The sequence below is a fragment of the Scyliorhinus canicula genome, chromosome 6 (genome assembly GCF_902713615.1).
Source record: "Scyliorhinus canicula chromosome 6, sScyCan1.1, whole genome shotgun sequence".
In the NCBI taxonomy this organism is placed as follows: domain Eukaryota; kingdom Metazoa; phylum Chordata; class Chondrichthyes; order Carcharhiniformes; family Scyliorhinidae; genus Scyliorhinus; species Scyliorhinus canicula.
This window is the reverse complement of record NC_052151.1, coordinates 98,068,475-98,086,190: the sequence shown is the minus strand read 5'-3', so window position 1 is coordinate 98,086,190 and position 17,716 is coordinate 98,068,475. Positions and strand designations below refer to the sequence as shown.

At 44.6% G+C, this 17,716-nt stretch overlaps 1 protein-coding gene across 5 annotated transcripts in view; it reads right to left on the bottom strand.

Annotated features, from left to right (window-relative positions):
- Positions 1-463: 463 nt before the first annotated feature.
- The window catches only part of pkib (protein kinase (cAMP-dependent, catalytic) inhibitor beta), a 115,918-nt gene continuing 98,665 nt past the window's right edge, over positions 464-17,716 (bottom strand). For all 5 annotated transcript variants that reach the window (XM_038799716.1, XM_038799714.1, XM_038799713.1 and 2 more), the window contains exons 2-3: positions 3,490-3,664; positions 464-1,126 (exon numbers count right to left, since the gene is read on the bottom strand). In XM_038799716.1, the coding sequence (XP_038655644.1) occupies positions 1,047-1,126; positions 3,490-3,637 (228 nt within the window). In that variant the 5' untranslated portion in view covers positions 3,638-3,664 and the 3' untranslated portion in view covers positions 464-1,046. The remainder of the gene's footprint in view (positions 1,127-3,489; positions 3,665-17,716) is intronic.

Here is a 17,716-nt window from a genome sequence, read left to right as displayed (position 1 = left end):
CGGAGAATTCCGCCCTGTGTCTGTCAGAACTCAGACAACATGGCCAAAATTGGTATTACTAAGTTGCACTTGATGATGGACAGTGAATTCCAACATCAGAGTGAATTATGTGCTCTTGCTACCATCAGTGCTTCCTCCAAGTGGTGAGGGGGGTACTGATTCATGAGTTGAGAGATAGATGGTATGCAGCGGGATGTTTTCTTGCCAATATATGTTTGTTCTGAAATTTTATATGGTTTTAATGTTCAAGGCCAACACCCCCACCCAATTATGCCCCCCTGAACTCTTCACCACCCATCTCCCAAACCCCCTTTGACCTCCATTTCCCTCTGCCATGCCCCACTCCACCCCCCACCCCCACATCATCCCACTGCAGCGTTTTAGTAAAGAATCAGTTTGAGCTTTACATTTCAGTTCACATTTGCAAGACAGATTTTTAAGAGGGACACATGAAATAGCAGAGTTTTTTTTTAAAAGGTGACTTTTATATCAAAAATCTCACCTAAAAGGTTTTGCAAATACCATACAAGCTACAACAGTACAAAGCAGTCAATGCCCATCCTGAAAGTTCAGAAGACCAGACAGTACAATGCCACAAAGAACAGAGAGCAAATAATAGTTTTGGAATTAGAAATAGGACAATCTCCTCTATACGCCATTTTCTGGAAATCATTGTTAGAGCAGAAAATAAATTCTAGATGTACTCTAAACATTGAACCACAAATTACTGATACCTTTAATATTCTAGCCACACATCTTAGATTTTGCCTGGTTATAGCAATATAATTTGAATGTATCAGTGTGTTGGTAAATGCTATCAGTCAAAGAAAAGGTAATCAGGTAAAGCAAAACATGTTGCTTGAATTTTATCTTTGAAAATTCAATCTAATTTTTCTCCATATTCTCAAAATACCGAAATACCTAGCTTGCTTAAATTTGGGGTGGCAATCTGGGGCTTTGAGGTGATGTATAAATCTGAGCCTCAAGGTGTCTCTTGTGAAAATGATATGTACACTTGTCATGTAATATTGCACTTCAGAGCCCTTTTATGATGCATTGTCCTTCTCCTCACATTCTGGAGGTTTGGGGAGTGCTTCTGATGGAGATGTTTTTTCTTCTCCTTCATCTGGAATCAAATCAAGAGAAAGAAAAATAATTATGAATAAGGATATATATCTCAGTTATCGGTTGCTTAGAAAATATAGCTGTGGTGATTGATTTTGTAATTTGAAAACACTTTTTTGAATATTTATGATTTATGCAGGTTTTGTTGTATCCTTAGCAATATTATCCAGATATTTCAGAGTGCTGCTCTTTCCAGTTTCATTTTGGCAAAAAACACACTTTTTACAATTAATATCCTTCTTACTCAGGTAGAAAAGAATAATAGTGTTGAATTTGTTTTCATAGGATTTATCTAGATCTTCATTCATTTTTGTTTACACTTCTTATTTAGGAAAGCCTTCATAGAGGATGTCATTCTTTGAGATTTTTCGTAGAATTCATAGTATTTCATAGAATCTACAGTGCAGAAGGAGGCCATTCAGCCCATCGAGTGTGCACCAACCCTCTGAAGGATCACTCTACCTAGGCCAATCCCCCACCCTATCCTTACAACCCTGCGTATTGATAATGGCCACCTAAGCTACACACCTTTGGACACTAACTGACAATTTGTCTTGTCAGGTACTCATATCTCTTTGTTGGCCTTGATGTTTCGCACTACAATTACATTCATACCAGTATAAATATGATGCAAAGGTTTCAGGACAGATTTGCTGAATCTGAGATTTATTGACGTCAATGAGAACCATCAGGGTGACAATACAGTGAGACAAATTGACAGTGTGCTACATTTTCGATTGTGTTTTTACCTCTACGTACCACTATGAAAGGCAATTCCTTACGGCTGCACAATATATGCTACCAGATTACATTGGTCTGCATAGCTCTTTCTGCAAGTCAAGGACCATTATACTTATGCAAGTATATATATCCAATATGTGGTTCAGCATGTACACAGCATTTGGAAAATGCTGCATGGCTTGTAGGAAGCCAAGGCACCACTAACGTGTGGCTCATATAAATTGCCCATTTAACTGGATAAGTTTAATCAAGGCACTTCACCCCAAAGTATACTAAAGGCATGATAATGTTGAGTTACTCAGATCACACCTGAAAAGTGGGTGAAACTACAATCTTTGTGACTGCTTTATATGGGTTTAGTGCTGCTTATTAGCGAAATGATACCAAGAGGAATTTAATGGCATTTTAATCTGCTCAAATCTTTATACATGAATAAATTATGAAGTTATGAGGTGAGAAGATTATTTTGGTCAGTTCATTTATTTGCACAGTGGTCTACATCTCATAAATTCAGAGACCAATACAATCATTTTTTCCAAAAGAAAAACTGAAGTAAAATGTTTGAAATCATCAGTAACTGAGGCTTGGTAAGGAATCTGCCAAGGTTTTGCCTGATCCCAAGATTTTCCTAATTCACTCTTAAGCAAGCCACACAGCGATGCATGGAAGGGGACTATAGGATTTTTCCTCACATTTTCTATTCCTTCTTGGTCTCCGACTCCCTACTTTATGAACAATAACAGGGTTTTGGGATTCAGGCATAAACCTGCATTCTTACACAATGCAAGAACATCGTCAAGTGCACCACAGTATCTGACTCCTTTTCCTGTGCACAATCTGCATAATTAAGATAAATTCAAAAAAATCTATATCTGAATTATCTATAATTATTCAATGATATAGCTGAAAGCTCAGTTGCTACAACTTTTTCGGCAAAGATATTGGGCAGGATTCTCCGATTGCCGACGCCGAAATTGCATTCGGCAATTGGGCATGGAATCCTTTTTGATGCCGAAATCGGGGGCGGTGTCTGTTTTCGGATGCTCCGCCCCCTCCAAAGCGGCTCATTGGTGAGTAAGACGTACGCAGTTGGGACGGCCTCAGGATGTCACCTGAAGACCCTCCCCCGATGCTCCGCCCCTGATGGGCCGACTTCCCCACGGCATGGATCACTTGTGATCTGAATTTTGTCAACCTGGCATGTTGGTTGTGGACTGTGTCCAGTGCTGCCACAGTCTGGGGAGGGGGGGGGGGGGGGGGGGGGTGGGGGGGGGGGGGGAGAGGTGGTGGTGGGGGGAGCCACTCAGCTGGCAGGGGGGGCACTATCTGGCAGGGGAGGTCCACCTGCAGATCGCCGCCATGGCGCGGCCACAGACCCAGCAATTCTCTAGCCGTTTCTGTTGGGAACGCAGGGGGTTTTACGTGGGGTGACTGCTCGCCCCCTAACGGGCGGAGCATTGCTGCGGAGGCGAGGGTGGCACCAACCTTTTCATCGTAAAGCTAGACACATGCTCCAGACCTAGCCTCAAAATCAGAGAAATCAGTCCATTGACTTTATATTTCTATTTAGATTGTAGCTACTATAGTGACTAATTACAGGAAATTCTTGGCCAAAGTCCTTACCTGTGCTTATGGATAACTCTGACAGTTTGTGTGGTAAATCAGATGAATTGGCTCCTGTTGGAGAGCCAAGGATATCAGGTAAGGCATTTCTGCGGCCTGCCCGTCCTGATGAAACAAAATCTGTGACACCAGGCTCCACATCAGTCATTTCTGAGTCGTCTCCTCATAGCAACAGCTGAAAGAAATAAGGTTAATTGTAATGAAATAGCACATGATGTTTATATTGCTCCCTTCAACCCACTACCAAGCCAGACCAAAAATAAACTCAGCACTAAACTGAGCAGTGTATTTATAATAGTCTGCAATTCTTAATCCATGGATAACTCAAGTGACTCCCAACACTGTTTGACAATTAAATCATCCAGATTCACTCGAGATAGGAGGGTAGATTTTGATCTCATGCAATAGCCGTTTTTTTTATTTTTCCTATTTTTTATTTGTCAGATTTCAGCTGTTGCAAATTGATTATCACAAAGACATAATGAAACAATGCATTGGATTTTTGTTTGCAAGTGTTTTCAAACCACAATTCCAAATAAATATATATTTAAGGCGGTCAAAAAAAATCTCATACTGGCTCTATAGTGAGGGTAATGGGTGGAGGACTTGGATTTTAATTATTGTAAAATATTATACAGTTCTTAGTGCAGGGCAGCACGGTAACACAAGTGGCTTGCACTGTGGCTTCACAGCGCCAGGGTCCCCGGTTCGATTCCCCGCTGGATCACTGTCTTATTATTAGTAATGGTAGTAAGTCGGCCTCGCTACAGCTGGCAGCAAGACGGAGAATTTGGCGCTTCGCCAAATCTCCATTCACTGCATTGGGAAGTTGTTGGAGCTGCATTCACCCGGCAAGTGGCGAGTATTCCATTACACTGCCGATTGTGCCGGGCAGCATGGTACAACAGTGGTTAGCAATGTGTCTTCACAGCGCCAGGATCCCAGTTTCGATTCGTGGCTTGGGTCACTGTCTGTGCGGAGTCTGCACGTTCTTCCCGTGTCTGCGTGGGTTTCCTCCAGGTGCTCCGGTTTCCTCCCACAGTCCAAAGACGTGCAGGTTAGGTGGATTGGTCATGATAAATTGCCCTTAGTGACCAAAAAAAAAAGGTTAGGAGGGGTTATTGGGTTATGGGGATAGGGTAGAAGTGAGGGCTTAAGTGGGTCGGTGCAGACATGATGGGCTGAATGGCCTCCTTCTGCACTGTATGTTCTATGTTCTTGGCTGCATGTGCACTCAAATGTGGCTATTTAACAAGAGGCCGAGTTTTCACGTGGAAAAGTAGAGAAATGAAACTGTCTGTATCTTAGTGTCATTATGTGTTGTAGAAAAGTCTGAGTCAAGACTCACTTATCAAAATAGGAACATAGGAAATAGGAACAGGAGCAGACCATTTCGCATCTCAAGCCTGCTCTGTTATTCAACTAGATCTTGGCTGATTATCTACCTCAGTGCCATTTACCCACACTATCGCTGTATCCCTTGATATCTTTAATATCTGTCCTTCTCTGTCTTGAATACACTCAATGACTGAGCCTTCACAGTCCTCTGGGGTAGAGAATTCCAAAGGGAATTTCCAAGAGAAAGAGTAGGGCACATCAGGGACCAAGGGGGCAAACTGTGCACAGAGCCGGTGGACATTGGTCAGGTGTTAAACAAGTACTTCACATCTATCTTCGGGAGATGGAGGATGTGGGTACAGAATTCGGGGAGAGAGACTGTGAAGTTCTTCAACGGTTTGACATAGTAAGTTTGACATAGAGATTGAGGAGATTTTAGCGGGCTTAAAAGTAGACAAATCCACAGGTCCAGATAAGTTGTACCCCAGGCTGCAGGGGAGGAAATTACTGGGACTTTGATCCAAATTTTGAATTCCTTTCTGGCCATGAAGGAGGTGCCAGAGTATTAATGTGGTTTAATTTTCAAGAAGGGTGGCAGAGATAAACCAGGGAATTACAGACCAATGAGTCTCAAGTCAGTGGTAGGGAAAGTATTGGAGAAAATTCTGAGGGACAGAATCAATTGCCATTTGGAGAGGCAAAGTTTGATCAGCGATAGTCAACAGTGGCATACCACAGCGTCCAGGTGTCCAGCGGCATACCACAGAATCAGTTGTCGTTCCCTAATAGTTTGTGATATATATAAACAATATAGATGAGAATGTTCAGAGAATGATAAATAAGTTTGCAGATGACATAAAGGTTGGCAGGGTGGTTAACAGTGAGGAAGAAGGTCTTGGGTTACAGGAGAATATAGATGGGTTGGTCAGGTGGCCAGATCTTTAGCAGATGGAATTTAACACTAAAAAGCCTGAGGTGATGCACCTTGCAAAGAATAAAAAGACAAGGGAATACTCAATGAATGGCAAGACACCAGGAAGCTCAAAGGAACAGAGTGATCTTGTTGTGCTTGCCTGCAGATCTCTGAAGGCAGCAGGACAGTACCTAGGGTTATTACAAAGGTATAAGGGACACTTACCTTTATCAGTCGTGGCATAGATTATAAGAGCAGGGAGTTATGTTGGAGCCATACAAAACTCTCTATTACCAGAACAACAATGCTCTCCCGCAGATCAGTCTGATGAACCTTCATTGCTCTCCCGCAGATCAGTCTGATGAATCTTCATTGCACTCCCTCGATGGTATGTATATGCTTTATTAAGTAAGGAGACCAAAACTGCATACAATACTTCAGGTGTGGTCTCACCAAGACTCTATACAGTTCTGATCACCACATCATAGGAAGAATGTGATTACACTGGAAAGGGTGCAGAGGAGATTCACCAGGATGTGGCCTGGGGATGGAGCAATTGAGCCATGAAGAGAGGCTGGACAGGCTCAGGTTGTTTTCTTTAGAGCAGAGAAGGCTGAGGGGGGGGGAGGGGGGGACCTGATTGAGGTGTATAACATTATGAGGAGTGTGCACAAATGGATAGCAAGCAGTTGTTCCCTTTAGTTGAAGGATCAATAATGAGGAAACATCATTATAAGGTGAGGAGGGAGGTTTAGAAGGGATTTGAGGAAAAGATGTTTCACCCAGTGGTGGGAGTCTGGAATGCACTGCCTGGGCGGGTTGGAGAGGCATCAAATCTCACAACCTTTAAAAAGGCTACAAAGTGGAAATGGTCAATAGCTTGAAGTTCCTGGGGGTCACCATCACCAACAGTCTGACTTGGTCCACTCACGTTGATGCAACAGTCAAGAAAGTCCAACAACGTCTCTAATTTCTATGGAAGATAAAGAAATTTGGCATGCATGCCTGCATCAACTCCCTCAGACTTCTACAGATGTGCCATAGAGAGCATCCTATCCGGCTGCATCACAGCCTGGTATAGCAACTGCTCGGCCCAAGATCGCAAAAAACTGCAGAGATGTCTCCTCATCTCAGTTCTAAATAGCTTACCCTTTATTCCGAGGCTGAGCCGTGGTCTTAGAATCCCGAGCCAGAGGGAACATCCTTCCTGAATTTACACTGACAATCCCTGTATGAATTTCACAGGTTTCAACGAGATCACGTCTCATTCTTCAAACTCCAGAGAGCATTCATCAGTCTCCTCTCCTGTATTCAAATCCTCTTACAATAAAGGCTAATATATCATTAGCCTTCCTAATTGCTTGCTAAACCTGCAAGTTAGCTTAATGCAACTTATGAACAAAGACACCCAGCTCCCTTTGGGCATCAACACATCCCAATCTCTCACCATTTACTTGCAGCCAGGATGTTACAGCCCTCCAATGGTGTGTTTCCTGCCAGTGGATATGGCAGGCCATTAAAATTCTGATCCTTCTGGTACTCAACTAGTCACAGCCTGCCATCCTGAAAATGATCCATTTAATACTCTGTTCCTGTCCATTGACCAATTTTCAATCCATTCTATTATAATTATATTCTCCCCAAACCCATGTACTCTAATTTTGTTTACTAATCTCCTGTGTGGGACCTTATCGATTCTGCTAGTTACATGCTCAAAAGGCTCTTAATCTGATGGCAAATGTTCAATGGAAGAAGAATTACTCAACTGAGTCAGGAGATTGTGGCATGTATGTTGAGTTTATGACCTGGTCACTCTGTTCATACACTTGGAGCAACTAATCAAAAACGGTAAATAAAATACTAAAAGTAGTACACAATGGTTTTATGACACAGTTCTGTTTCAGTTGTGCTTGCATATCTCCAAAGGTCCGTTCTATGGATAGTTATGACCTTTACCTGGCTTTGTGTAAATTATCATGCAAGACACATCTTTCACATGAGCAAGGCGTCTGGGCGAATATTATACTGGCTATTGAAGACATGAACGCTTGAAGGTATCAAAATGTTAAGGAAATAATTAAACGATAATAGTGCCCATATTTCTTATAATTTACCAGAACAATATTTTAAAAGAAAACTTTACTCTTAACTGTTATAATGGGGGCAATTCTTCAGCCCTGTTAGCCCCAGGTGCAAATCCAGCTGAACTGGTGAATTTAGCGAGAAGGCAAAATGAGATTTACGCTGGGTGTTAAACAATTTCCGATGCTCCCGGCTCGCCGCAGAAAGAGCAAGAACTCGATAAGGGCTTGTTTGTCAGTGAGATTAAAGTCAAATGCAGCGGCCTTCTGGTATGCTCCCATATCTCCCCAGCAGGAAGTCACCTGGGCGCATATTATTACTGGCCCTTAAAACTGGGGACCAGGTGCCATGGACTGCGAGGGGGAGCAAGGAGATGAGTACAATCTGCATATATACCTCCAAGGTGGCCATGCGCAAAGCAGCTGCTGCCAGGGTACAGATGGGGTCCTTCAAGGGACATGGGGTTTGGGTGTGCTGGAGGGGTTCAGGTCGGGGGTCACATCTGGTTTAGGGGTCGCAGGGCTAATTTTCTGTCTGTTAGTTTGAAAAGATTTGAACTCTCTTCCAACATGTCTATTTCAAAGAGCTGCCAGGTTGATTCTCTCTGTTGCCTTGAAAAGCTTTGAAGTGATTTTTTTTTCATATTCCATTTCATGCCCCATTCACTTTTTGAAGCCTCTGGGCTTTCTGAGATGCCTCAAAGCTTTGAACTGCAAAGTATACATTCAATTTTATTTATTTATTTTGTTTTACAAGCGTCTTGATTGACAGTTCCAGGGGGAATTAGCGGTCCATTAACTCTGAAGTGCTTCCTCGTTTGAGCAGGTGTTCTTTCAAACCATGGTATTTTTATAGTGGGTTCTCCAGAAAGAGGAAGTACTCTGCCTGACCACATTTGTTTCATAGTGGTGCTTTTTCGACCACTTATGCCTGAATGCATGCCTGTACTGGAGGTTGTTTTCCTCCATAGAAACAGCTGATACAACTCAGGTATCAAAGTCCAAGGGTTCCTCATTGAGGACCTTCTTGCAGCCACAGTAGAATTCTTTGGATATACGCAAAGACTATTCTGGAGGGGGGTGGGGGTGCTCAGTCTTTGTAACCCTCAGGTAATCAGGGAAATGGCTGATCAGTGCCCTGGCACTGCCCCTGGTACCTTACTTGGAGCTGTCATTGTGCCAGGTTAGTACTGCCCAGGAGCAAGGCCTGAAGAGGGCCTTACGGGTGTGGAACCTTTGGCAACTCCATAGCACAGTGTTACTTACTTTGGTGAGGGACTGGTGCTGGCAATTGTGGGGGGTGGTGCTGGTGCCAGCGAGGATGGTGAGGGGCTGGTGGGAGTGATGCTGGCGGGCGTGGATTGGGGGTGGTGGTGTTGGGTCAGCATGATGCCTATGTGGTGTTGGGGTGGTATTGACCCAAACTTTGGAGATGGGGGGTGGTTTTCCCTCTGTGGTGAAGGGTTGGTGGTGTTCCCCTTGTCTGCATGAGGTTGTGATGTCGGGGTGGGGAGGGTGGGGGGAAATGGACTCGTCACTTAAATTTGAGATTGGCCGCCCTTGAGAAACGACACCGGATCTCTGAGGAGTTGGAGGTCCTGGCATGTTTAGGCTCTGCCTCTCTCAATGCCGGTGCAAAACATGCCCCTCTTGCAAAAAATAAGACGAAGTGGGTTGATTGCGATTGGGATCATGCCAACCTATCTGGTGGGAAAAGCATTTTGCTTCACATCGGAAATGACGCTTAGGGCAAAATTTTCCGCCTTACGAATGTGAATGACGATAGGGTGGAGAATCAGGCCAAAATAGAGGTCCCCGCCCGGCACCGATTTGGACGCCATGCTCCGGTTCCTCGCTGGTGGAGATAATGAAGTTTGTGCCCCGTGCCAGCGGCTGCATGCAAAACCGGCATTTGCATGCATTTAAGTATGAATGGGGTTGGACACAGTGTGCTTTGCCTTTCTGTGCTGCTCCGTTCCTCTCATGCGCAAGTCATGTAGGCGGGGTTTACTACAAGTATTTACAAACGTGGACTGGGCACCATGGCTACAGAGGGGAAGAGGTAGACTAAAAAAACACTGAAAAACCATGAAAACTGTCAGGCTTGCTAGGGGATGACTGCCCAAGGGCAGTAGCTGGTAGTGACTTGGTGGCCTCGGGATCAGGGTAGCCTGGCCCTGACTGCCGTTTTTGCAGTCTGTCTTTTAAACGCAACCCCTGGCTGCTCACGCTGCTGAGTGCTGCCGGTGTCCTTTAAAAGCTCAAAAGGCCTCTGGTCATCTGGGAGCCCATCTAGGCCGCTCTCTGGACATCCTCATACCCCAGCCGTATCAGCATGAGTCAAGCTCAATCAAGAGCCCCCTAGGTGTTGGCACTCTTCAGAGGCGATGCCCTACTGCAGAGGAAGCAGGGGATCAGCAGAGCTCACCCCACCAGAGGACACCTGGACTGCAGCCTTTGGAACCCTCCTTCATTCTCTGCCCCACTCAGGTCAGAGGACTCACCAGTGAGCTCCACCCCTCCGGATCACCAGCTGTCTCCTCCTGGTGAGATTGCCAGCGCTAACTGCCTCTGCAATCACCTCCCATGCAGGAGGACAGGCTTGTGTCTGCGGCCCATTCTGGGGAAGAGGGTGTCCCTTGGAATCCCGACTTCAGGGGGCAGGTCTTCTCTGAGCCATCTTGGTGGCTGCAGTGAGTGTGTGGTGAGTGGAGTGCTTAAAAATAGCTCCGACTGCCAGGCTCTTTGGCGCTAACTCCGGCCCAGTGGTTAGAATGCCCACTGGGCCGGGAATTGCTCAGAATTGCCCAGAATAGCGACTCCCAAAGGGATGACGAACCGCCACAATTCAGTCGCGACATCAGTACTTAGGGCTTGTAGTGCCAAGAATGACCTCACTATCGAATGTAACTCTGTTACTATTCCGGACCCCAATGAGGAATGCCTCCCCCCCCCCCCCCCCCCCCCCCCCCCGAGGTCACAATTAGCGGAGCTCCTCAGTACAGGAAGATATGCCATTTCTAAATGGTGCTACTACGATCTCCCAATCCCCCGAACGTGACCAGCGGACCCCCTCAATGCCTCTACTCCGATAAGGGGTCCTCGGATCTATTTCCTCCTTAAATTAGTTTAGTGTTCCGGCATCCACTGCACTCTGGGATAGAGAATTCCACAGAATCATGACCCTTTGAGTGAAGTAATTCCTCCTCATTTCTGTTTTAAATCTGCCCCCGAGCTTAAAACTATGGCATCTCCATCTAAATGTCCAACAAGGGAAAACATGAGCTCTACATCTACCCTGTCAATCCCCTTTAGCATCTTATAAATTCCAACAAGTTTAAGCCCATTTAAGCATTATAAACTTGGAAACACGTTCTGCTGAGAACAGGGGTGGCATGGCGTGGTGGTATTGTCACTGGACTAATAATCTATGAGACCCTGAGTAATGCTCTGGCGACCCGGGTTTGATTCCTACCAGGGTAAATGGTGGAATTTGAATGCAGTAAAATCTGGAATTTAAAAAAAGTCTAATGATGACCAAGAAACCATTGTTGATTGTGTAAATCTATCTGGTTCACTAATGTCCTTTCGGGAAGGAAATCTGCCATCCTTAGCTGGCCTGGCCTACATGTGACTCCAGACCCACAGCAATGTGGTTGACTCTTAAATGCCCTCAGGGATGGGCAATAAATGCTGGCCCAGCCAGTGATGCCCACATCCCATGAACTAATAAAGAAAAAAACCTGGGCCTGGATTCTCCCATTTGGGGACTAAGTGCCCACGCCCGCCGGAAAACGGGAGAGAATCACTCCGGACTATTTCCCTCAGTGATGTAGACCATGCCGGCGTTCGGCCGGTCGACTGCAGAGCATCGCCACGGGGCCTCTTCCAACAGCCCCCGACCGGCATTGCATTGACCGCGCGCATGACTCGTGGGTCTGCGGAGAATCGTGAAAGTGCCGTTGTGCTGGATTTCTGGCGTGAGCAGCTATTCTCCACCCCCCGCACCGGGCGCATTTCCGGCACGGAGGGTCAGAGAATCCTGCCACTGTTTCATGCTTTCTGCATGCGTTAGACACTATCGTCATGTTTTGACACAAACATCTGGTTTGAAAACTATTTGAGGTGATAACAATATCACCGTAAAAGCCTCCCCAAACAGGCGCCGGAATGTGGCGACTAGGGGCTTTTCACAGTAACTTCATTTGAAGCCTACTCGTGACAATAAGCGATTTTCATTTCATTTCATTTAATTTCAATACGTTATCCAGTTGACTCTTGTGTTTTATAATCAGAGAATACAAATTTGGTGTATGCATTTAATCAGATTTTTACAGTGATTTCTTATTGGTATTCTAAAAGCTGGTAAAACTTCTCCCAAATTCAGTATGTCCAAGATGATTCAGTTAGACAAATCTGAAACCGTCATCATTGGCATTGGCTACTTGAGTCTTTTTAATATTAGAAAAGGGTCAAATGTTCTCTGGTTACTGAGAGATTTCTAAATTTCACTTATACTGGAAAGTTGAAGTAGTTCATCCAGCATAGAGATGTTTGTATTGTTTTGGAATCACAATATTGAAGTCCATTATGACATGGATCGGTACAAACTGCACATGATCCAGAGGGTGTTTCACCTCATTTCTGCAAAAGTTGTGACAAGGAAAATAATTAAGTTTAGTCTGGTAAATTGCATTGCTTTGGAAGGAGATGTTTGTTCCATCTGTAAAAAAAATCCCTTCATTGTTGTGTGGAGTTGAGGCTGGGATCTGACCAGCTATGGTCCTGTCAGGTGAAAGAGTGGATTTGAAGGGCTGAGTGGACTCCTGCTCCTAATTCTTGTGATCAAGGTCAACTCCATGAGGCTACCTCATATCCAAAGTTAAACTTTGAGCTAAATGTGGTTCTGCTGCATAGCTGAAACTCGCTGAGAGCAATGCAAAGTTTGTGATAGAACTTCCCAATTGGAAGATCGAGGGAAAGGTGGCACTTGTTACACAGAAAACATTACATTGAAGTCTACATCCATACATAAATATATTTAGAGCTGTCACAATACCATGGTCTGGATTTTCACAACCACATACAGCCTCCATTTTTACAGGTGGAGAAAGGACCAGGTCAGCATTTGCGCTTCCGAGTTTCAGAGGCAGCTGCTGATATAAAATAATAGTTGCCTCCAATCATATGTGATTTCCATCAGCCAGGACTGGGAAACATGATATGTTCAAACTAGGCCTGGTAGGAGAAGGCCTAAACTTTTACAGAGTTCTTTGGAATAATGGGTTACTCTTTTGGAAAGGTCTGGTTGTTTCTGGGAAGAGGTCAGGTGCCGTCCGGGAGCAGTCATTTGCTCTTTGGGAGAGGCAAGGTGCCCTTTGTGATTGTTAAAATTGGACATGAGTAAAAGGTGCATAAAACCATTGGAACTTTCGAGAGCTGTCAAGAGGAATTGCTGGAAGTGTGAGAAGCAACTGAAAGAGGAACAGTCAAAAGTATCAAATCAGTTTCAATAGCAACTGTCAGGTTGTCAAGGAGTGATTCAAAAAAAATCATTGCTTGCTATTTTATTCTCTTTGTTGATATAAATCTGAATCCTATCATTGGTGGATTTGTGTTGTATGACTGATTTTTATAACTTCCATTTCATTGTTTGATTGACAGCTCTAAGTGGTTACAGACTCTTTGAAAGGGTACTCTGATTAGCGGGCGCACAGTAGTACAGTGGTTAGCACTATTGCTTCACAGCTCCAGGATCCTAGGTTTGATTCTGGCTTGGGTCACTGTCTGTGTGGAATCTGCATGTTCTCCCTGTATCTGCGTGGGTTTCCTCCGGGTGCCTGGTTTTCTCCCACAAGTCCTGAAAGATGTGCTAATCCGTAATTTGGACATTCTGAATTCTCCCTCTGTGTTCCCAAACTGGCGTCAGAATGTAGCGACTAGGGGCTTTTCACAGTAACTTCATTGCAGCGTCACAATAAAGATTATTATTATTTCCAAAGCTTATTTTTATAATAATAATCTTTATTATTGTCACAAGTAGGCTTACATTAACACTACAATGAAGTTACTGTGCAAAGCTCCGAGTCGTCTGTTCGGGTGCACAGAGGGTGAATTCAGAATGTCCAATTCACTGAACAAGCATGTCTTTCGGGACTTGTGGGAGGAAACCAGAGCGCTTAGAGGAAACCCACGCAGATACGGGGAGAACATGCAGACTCTGTACAGACAATGACCCAAACAGGAATCAAGCCCAGGTTCCTGGCGCTGTGAAGCAGCAATGCTAACCACTGTGCTAATTAAGGGTTAATAACAAAATGGACCAAATAGTCTACTTCTGTATAAAAGGAAATTACTGCAGATGCTGAAATCTGAAACTAAAAGGGAAAATGCTGGAAAATCTCAGCAGGACTGGCAGCATCTGTAGGGAGAGAAAAAAGCTAATGTTTCTGTGGTGATATGCATCATTGTAAATACACAAGGGGTTAATGTAAATACACGGAGACTAGATAGACACTAGAGGGAGCACCAGAGACATGACACACCGACATGAATGAAAAAATGAAAATCGCTTATTGTCACGAGTAGGCTTCAATGAAGTTACTGTGAAAAGTCCCTAGTCACCACATTATGGCGCCTGTCCAGAGAGGCTGGTACGGGAATCGAACTGTGCTGCTGGCCTGCTTGGTCTGCTTTAAAAGCCAGCGATTTAGCCCAGTGTGCTAAACCAGCCAATAGGCTAGTAAGATAGAACATGACCAATGAGCATTCACGACACACATAGAGGTGACACTACCACAGGGGGCATTACACAAAACCAATATAAAAGGACACAGCACACATGCTCAGTCTCTTTGCAGTGGAGACACTTAGTGAGTACACAGGGTTGATTTGAAACACATCACACCCACCACGTGGATTGTAGCAGACTGGTTCGTCAGTCTGAGTAGCTATTGCAGGATTAACAGGAGAGTCGAATCCAAGTAGGAGAATCGTTAACAGTTTAATAAACGTGTTAAAGCTATCTCCAAATCTGAACCTTCCTTTGTCAGAGTGCACATAAAGGAAGCAGCTTATGCTACGTCAAAAGCATAACAAAACAGTTTTGAGTCCAGATGGCCCTTTGTCAAAGCTGAGGTGGCATGGTTGGGGCATGGAAAGTGTGTGCGGGTGAAGGGGTTTGAGGTGTGAGGACTGATTTTTGTTGCAATGTTTTAAAAAAACTTTTTCAAAGTGCCATGCCAGTGTTTGAAGGGAGCCCTTCAGCTCAGCTCGGCTCCATACCCAGCAGCCTTCCGCACTCGTTCTGGGGTCACTCAGCCCACCCCTACCAATCCCAACTCCAGGGTATATTCTCCCGGCTCGGGTTTGTGGAACCGGGAAATGTCCTGACTGCACTTCTGAATGAAAACATTTCTGGAGCAAAATGGCAAATATCTTAGTTCTTATAAAGAACAATAATGACATTGTGGCATCGCAACAATATATTGGACAATATACCAGAGTGGACTCTGGTAAGTGATCAGAAAATATTGGAAGATAACTCCATCTCCATTACCCTTCCTGATTTTCCTGAAGATGTACACATACCCATACAGGTGAGACTCACACAAATATATTACCAGCAGAGGTCACTGTTCATTTTAAAACAGAGTAAATTACATTTACTGCTGCTGTTGGTGAAAAGAACGTTTCAGGATGTCACTCTGAAAATTCCCTGAAGACAAAAAGCAGGACAACTAACTCGGCCATATACGGCCCCATTACTCTCCATCTACTCTCCATCATCAGTAAAGTGATGGAAGGGATCAACAACCATGCAATCAAACAGCACTTACTCAGCAATAACTTGCTTACTGCCCCTCAGTTTGAGTTTCGTCAAGGCCACTCAGCTGCTGATAGCATTGCAGCCTTGGTCCAGCCATGGATACGAGAGCAGAACACAAGAGGTGTGGTGAGAGTGAATATCCTTGACATCAAGGCAGCATTTGACTAACTGTGGCATAAAAGAGCCCTAGCAAAACTGGAGTCCGTGGGAATGAAGGAGAAAGCTCTCCATGGTTGGAGTGACACCTCGACAAAGATGATGGTTGTGATGGTTGGAGGTCAATCATCTCAGTTCCAGGACATAGAACATAGAACATACAGTGCAGAAGGAGGCCATTCGGCCCATCGAGTCTGCACCGACCCACTTAAGTCTTCACTTCCACCCTAACCCCGTAACCCAATACCCCTCCTAATCTTTTTGGTCACTGAGAGAAATTTATCATGGCCAATCCACCTAACCTGCACGTCTTTGGACTGTGGGAGGAAACCGGAGCACCCGGAGGAAACCCACCCAGACACGGGGAGAACATGCAGACTCCACATAGACAGTGACCCAGCGGGGAATCGAACCTGGGACCCTGGCACTGTGATGCCACAGTGCTATCCACTTGTGCGACCGTGCTGTCACCACTACAATAGTTCCTTGGGGTAGAGTCCTAGGTCCAAGCATCTTCAGCTGTTTCATTAATGGCCTTCCTTCCATGATAAGGTGAGAAGTGGAAAGATTTGCTGATGGTTGCACAATGTTCAGCATCTTTAACGACTCTTCAGATACTGAAGCAGTTTGTGTTCAAATGCAGCAAAACTGGGAAAATATTCAAATTTCAGCTGATAAGTGGCAAGTAAGGTTGGTGCCACTGTGACAGACGATAACCATCTGCACCAAGAGAGAATCTAACCATCGGCCCTTCACTTTCAATGACTTTACCATCACTGAATCCCCTACTATCAACATCCTGAGGGATGACCAGACACAGAACTGGACCAGCCAAGAGCAGGTCAGAAGCAAGGAATCCTGCTGTAAACAACTCACCTCCTGACTCCCCAATTAGTCCACAAGTATGACTCTGAGCTTCCACTCGCTTACTATTTTAATTCTTTGTCCCTCTTCCAATGTGATCTCTTTGTTCCCGGCCTCAAATGACAGTCAAATGAAGTTCAAGGAACAATACTTCTTCTTTTGATTGGGAACTTTATAGCTTTCTGGACACAACATCAAGTTCAGCAATTTTAGCTGTTGATAATGCTTCCCCTATTCAATTCAACACAACTGCCTTCCACACTATTACAGACCTCTATTAGTTTTACTCTTCCCTCCACACTTCCTCTGTCTCTCTTCTTGTTTACAATCTATTTGCATCTGTAACATTTTCAAATCTAATGAAAACTCATCAACTATTAACTCCGCTTCTCTCTCTGGGGATGCTGTCAAACCTGCTGAATATTTAGAGCACCTTGTTTATGTCTCACCTTGTTTCTTCTCCCTCCAGCTTCTCCCATTCTAATTGGGGCCTGTACAATGCTGGTTATCTCCATATTCTTCCCAATTTCCTCTTGTCACTCATCTATTCTTCTTCCAATCCCGCTGCATTTAAGTCTCCTATCAGTATACTGTATTGTGGTCCTGGGGACAAGCTGACAAAGGGAAAAAGACATAGGCCGAAAACGGAAATGACCAAGTAGGGCCCTGGCCGGAATCAATATTGACCGTCGACCGGGCCACTCAAGTTAGCACAGAAATTCACTATTGCTAAACAGAACTTCGTTATTACCCAATAACAGCATTCATAACGTTAACAAAAGGGACAAAAGACCTTTTTGCTGTGAATATGTAACTAACTTTGAGACAGTAAAGATCAACTTTGCAACAAGAAAGATGATGGTATCACAGTGGTTTGTACTGTTGCTTCACATCACCAGGGTCCTGGGTTCAATTCCCACTTGGGTCATTGTGCGGAGTCTGCACATTCGCCCCGTGTCTGCGCAGATTTCCTCCGGATGCTCTGGTTTCCTCCCACAAGTCCCGAAAGAGGTGCTTGTTAGGTGAATTGGACATTCTGAATTCTCC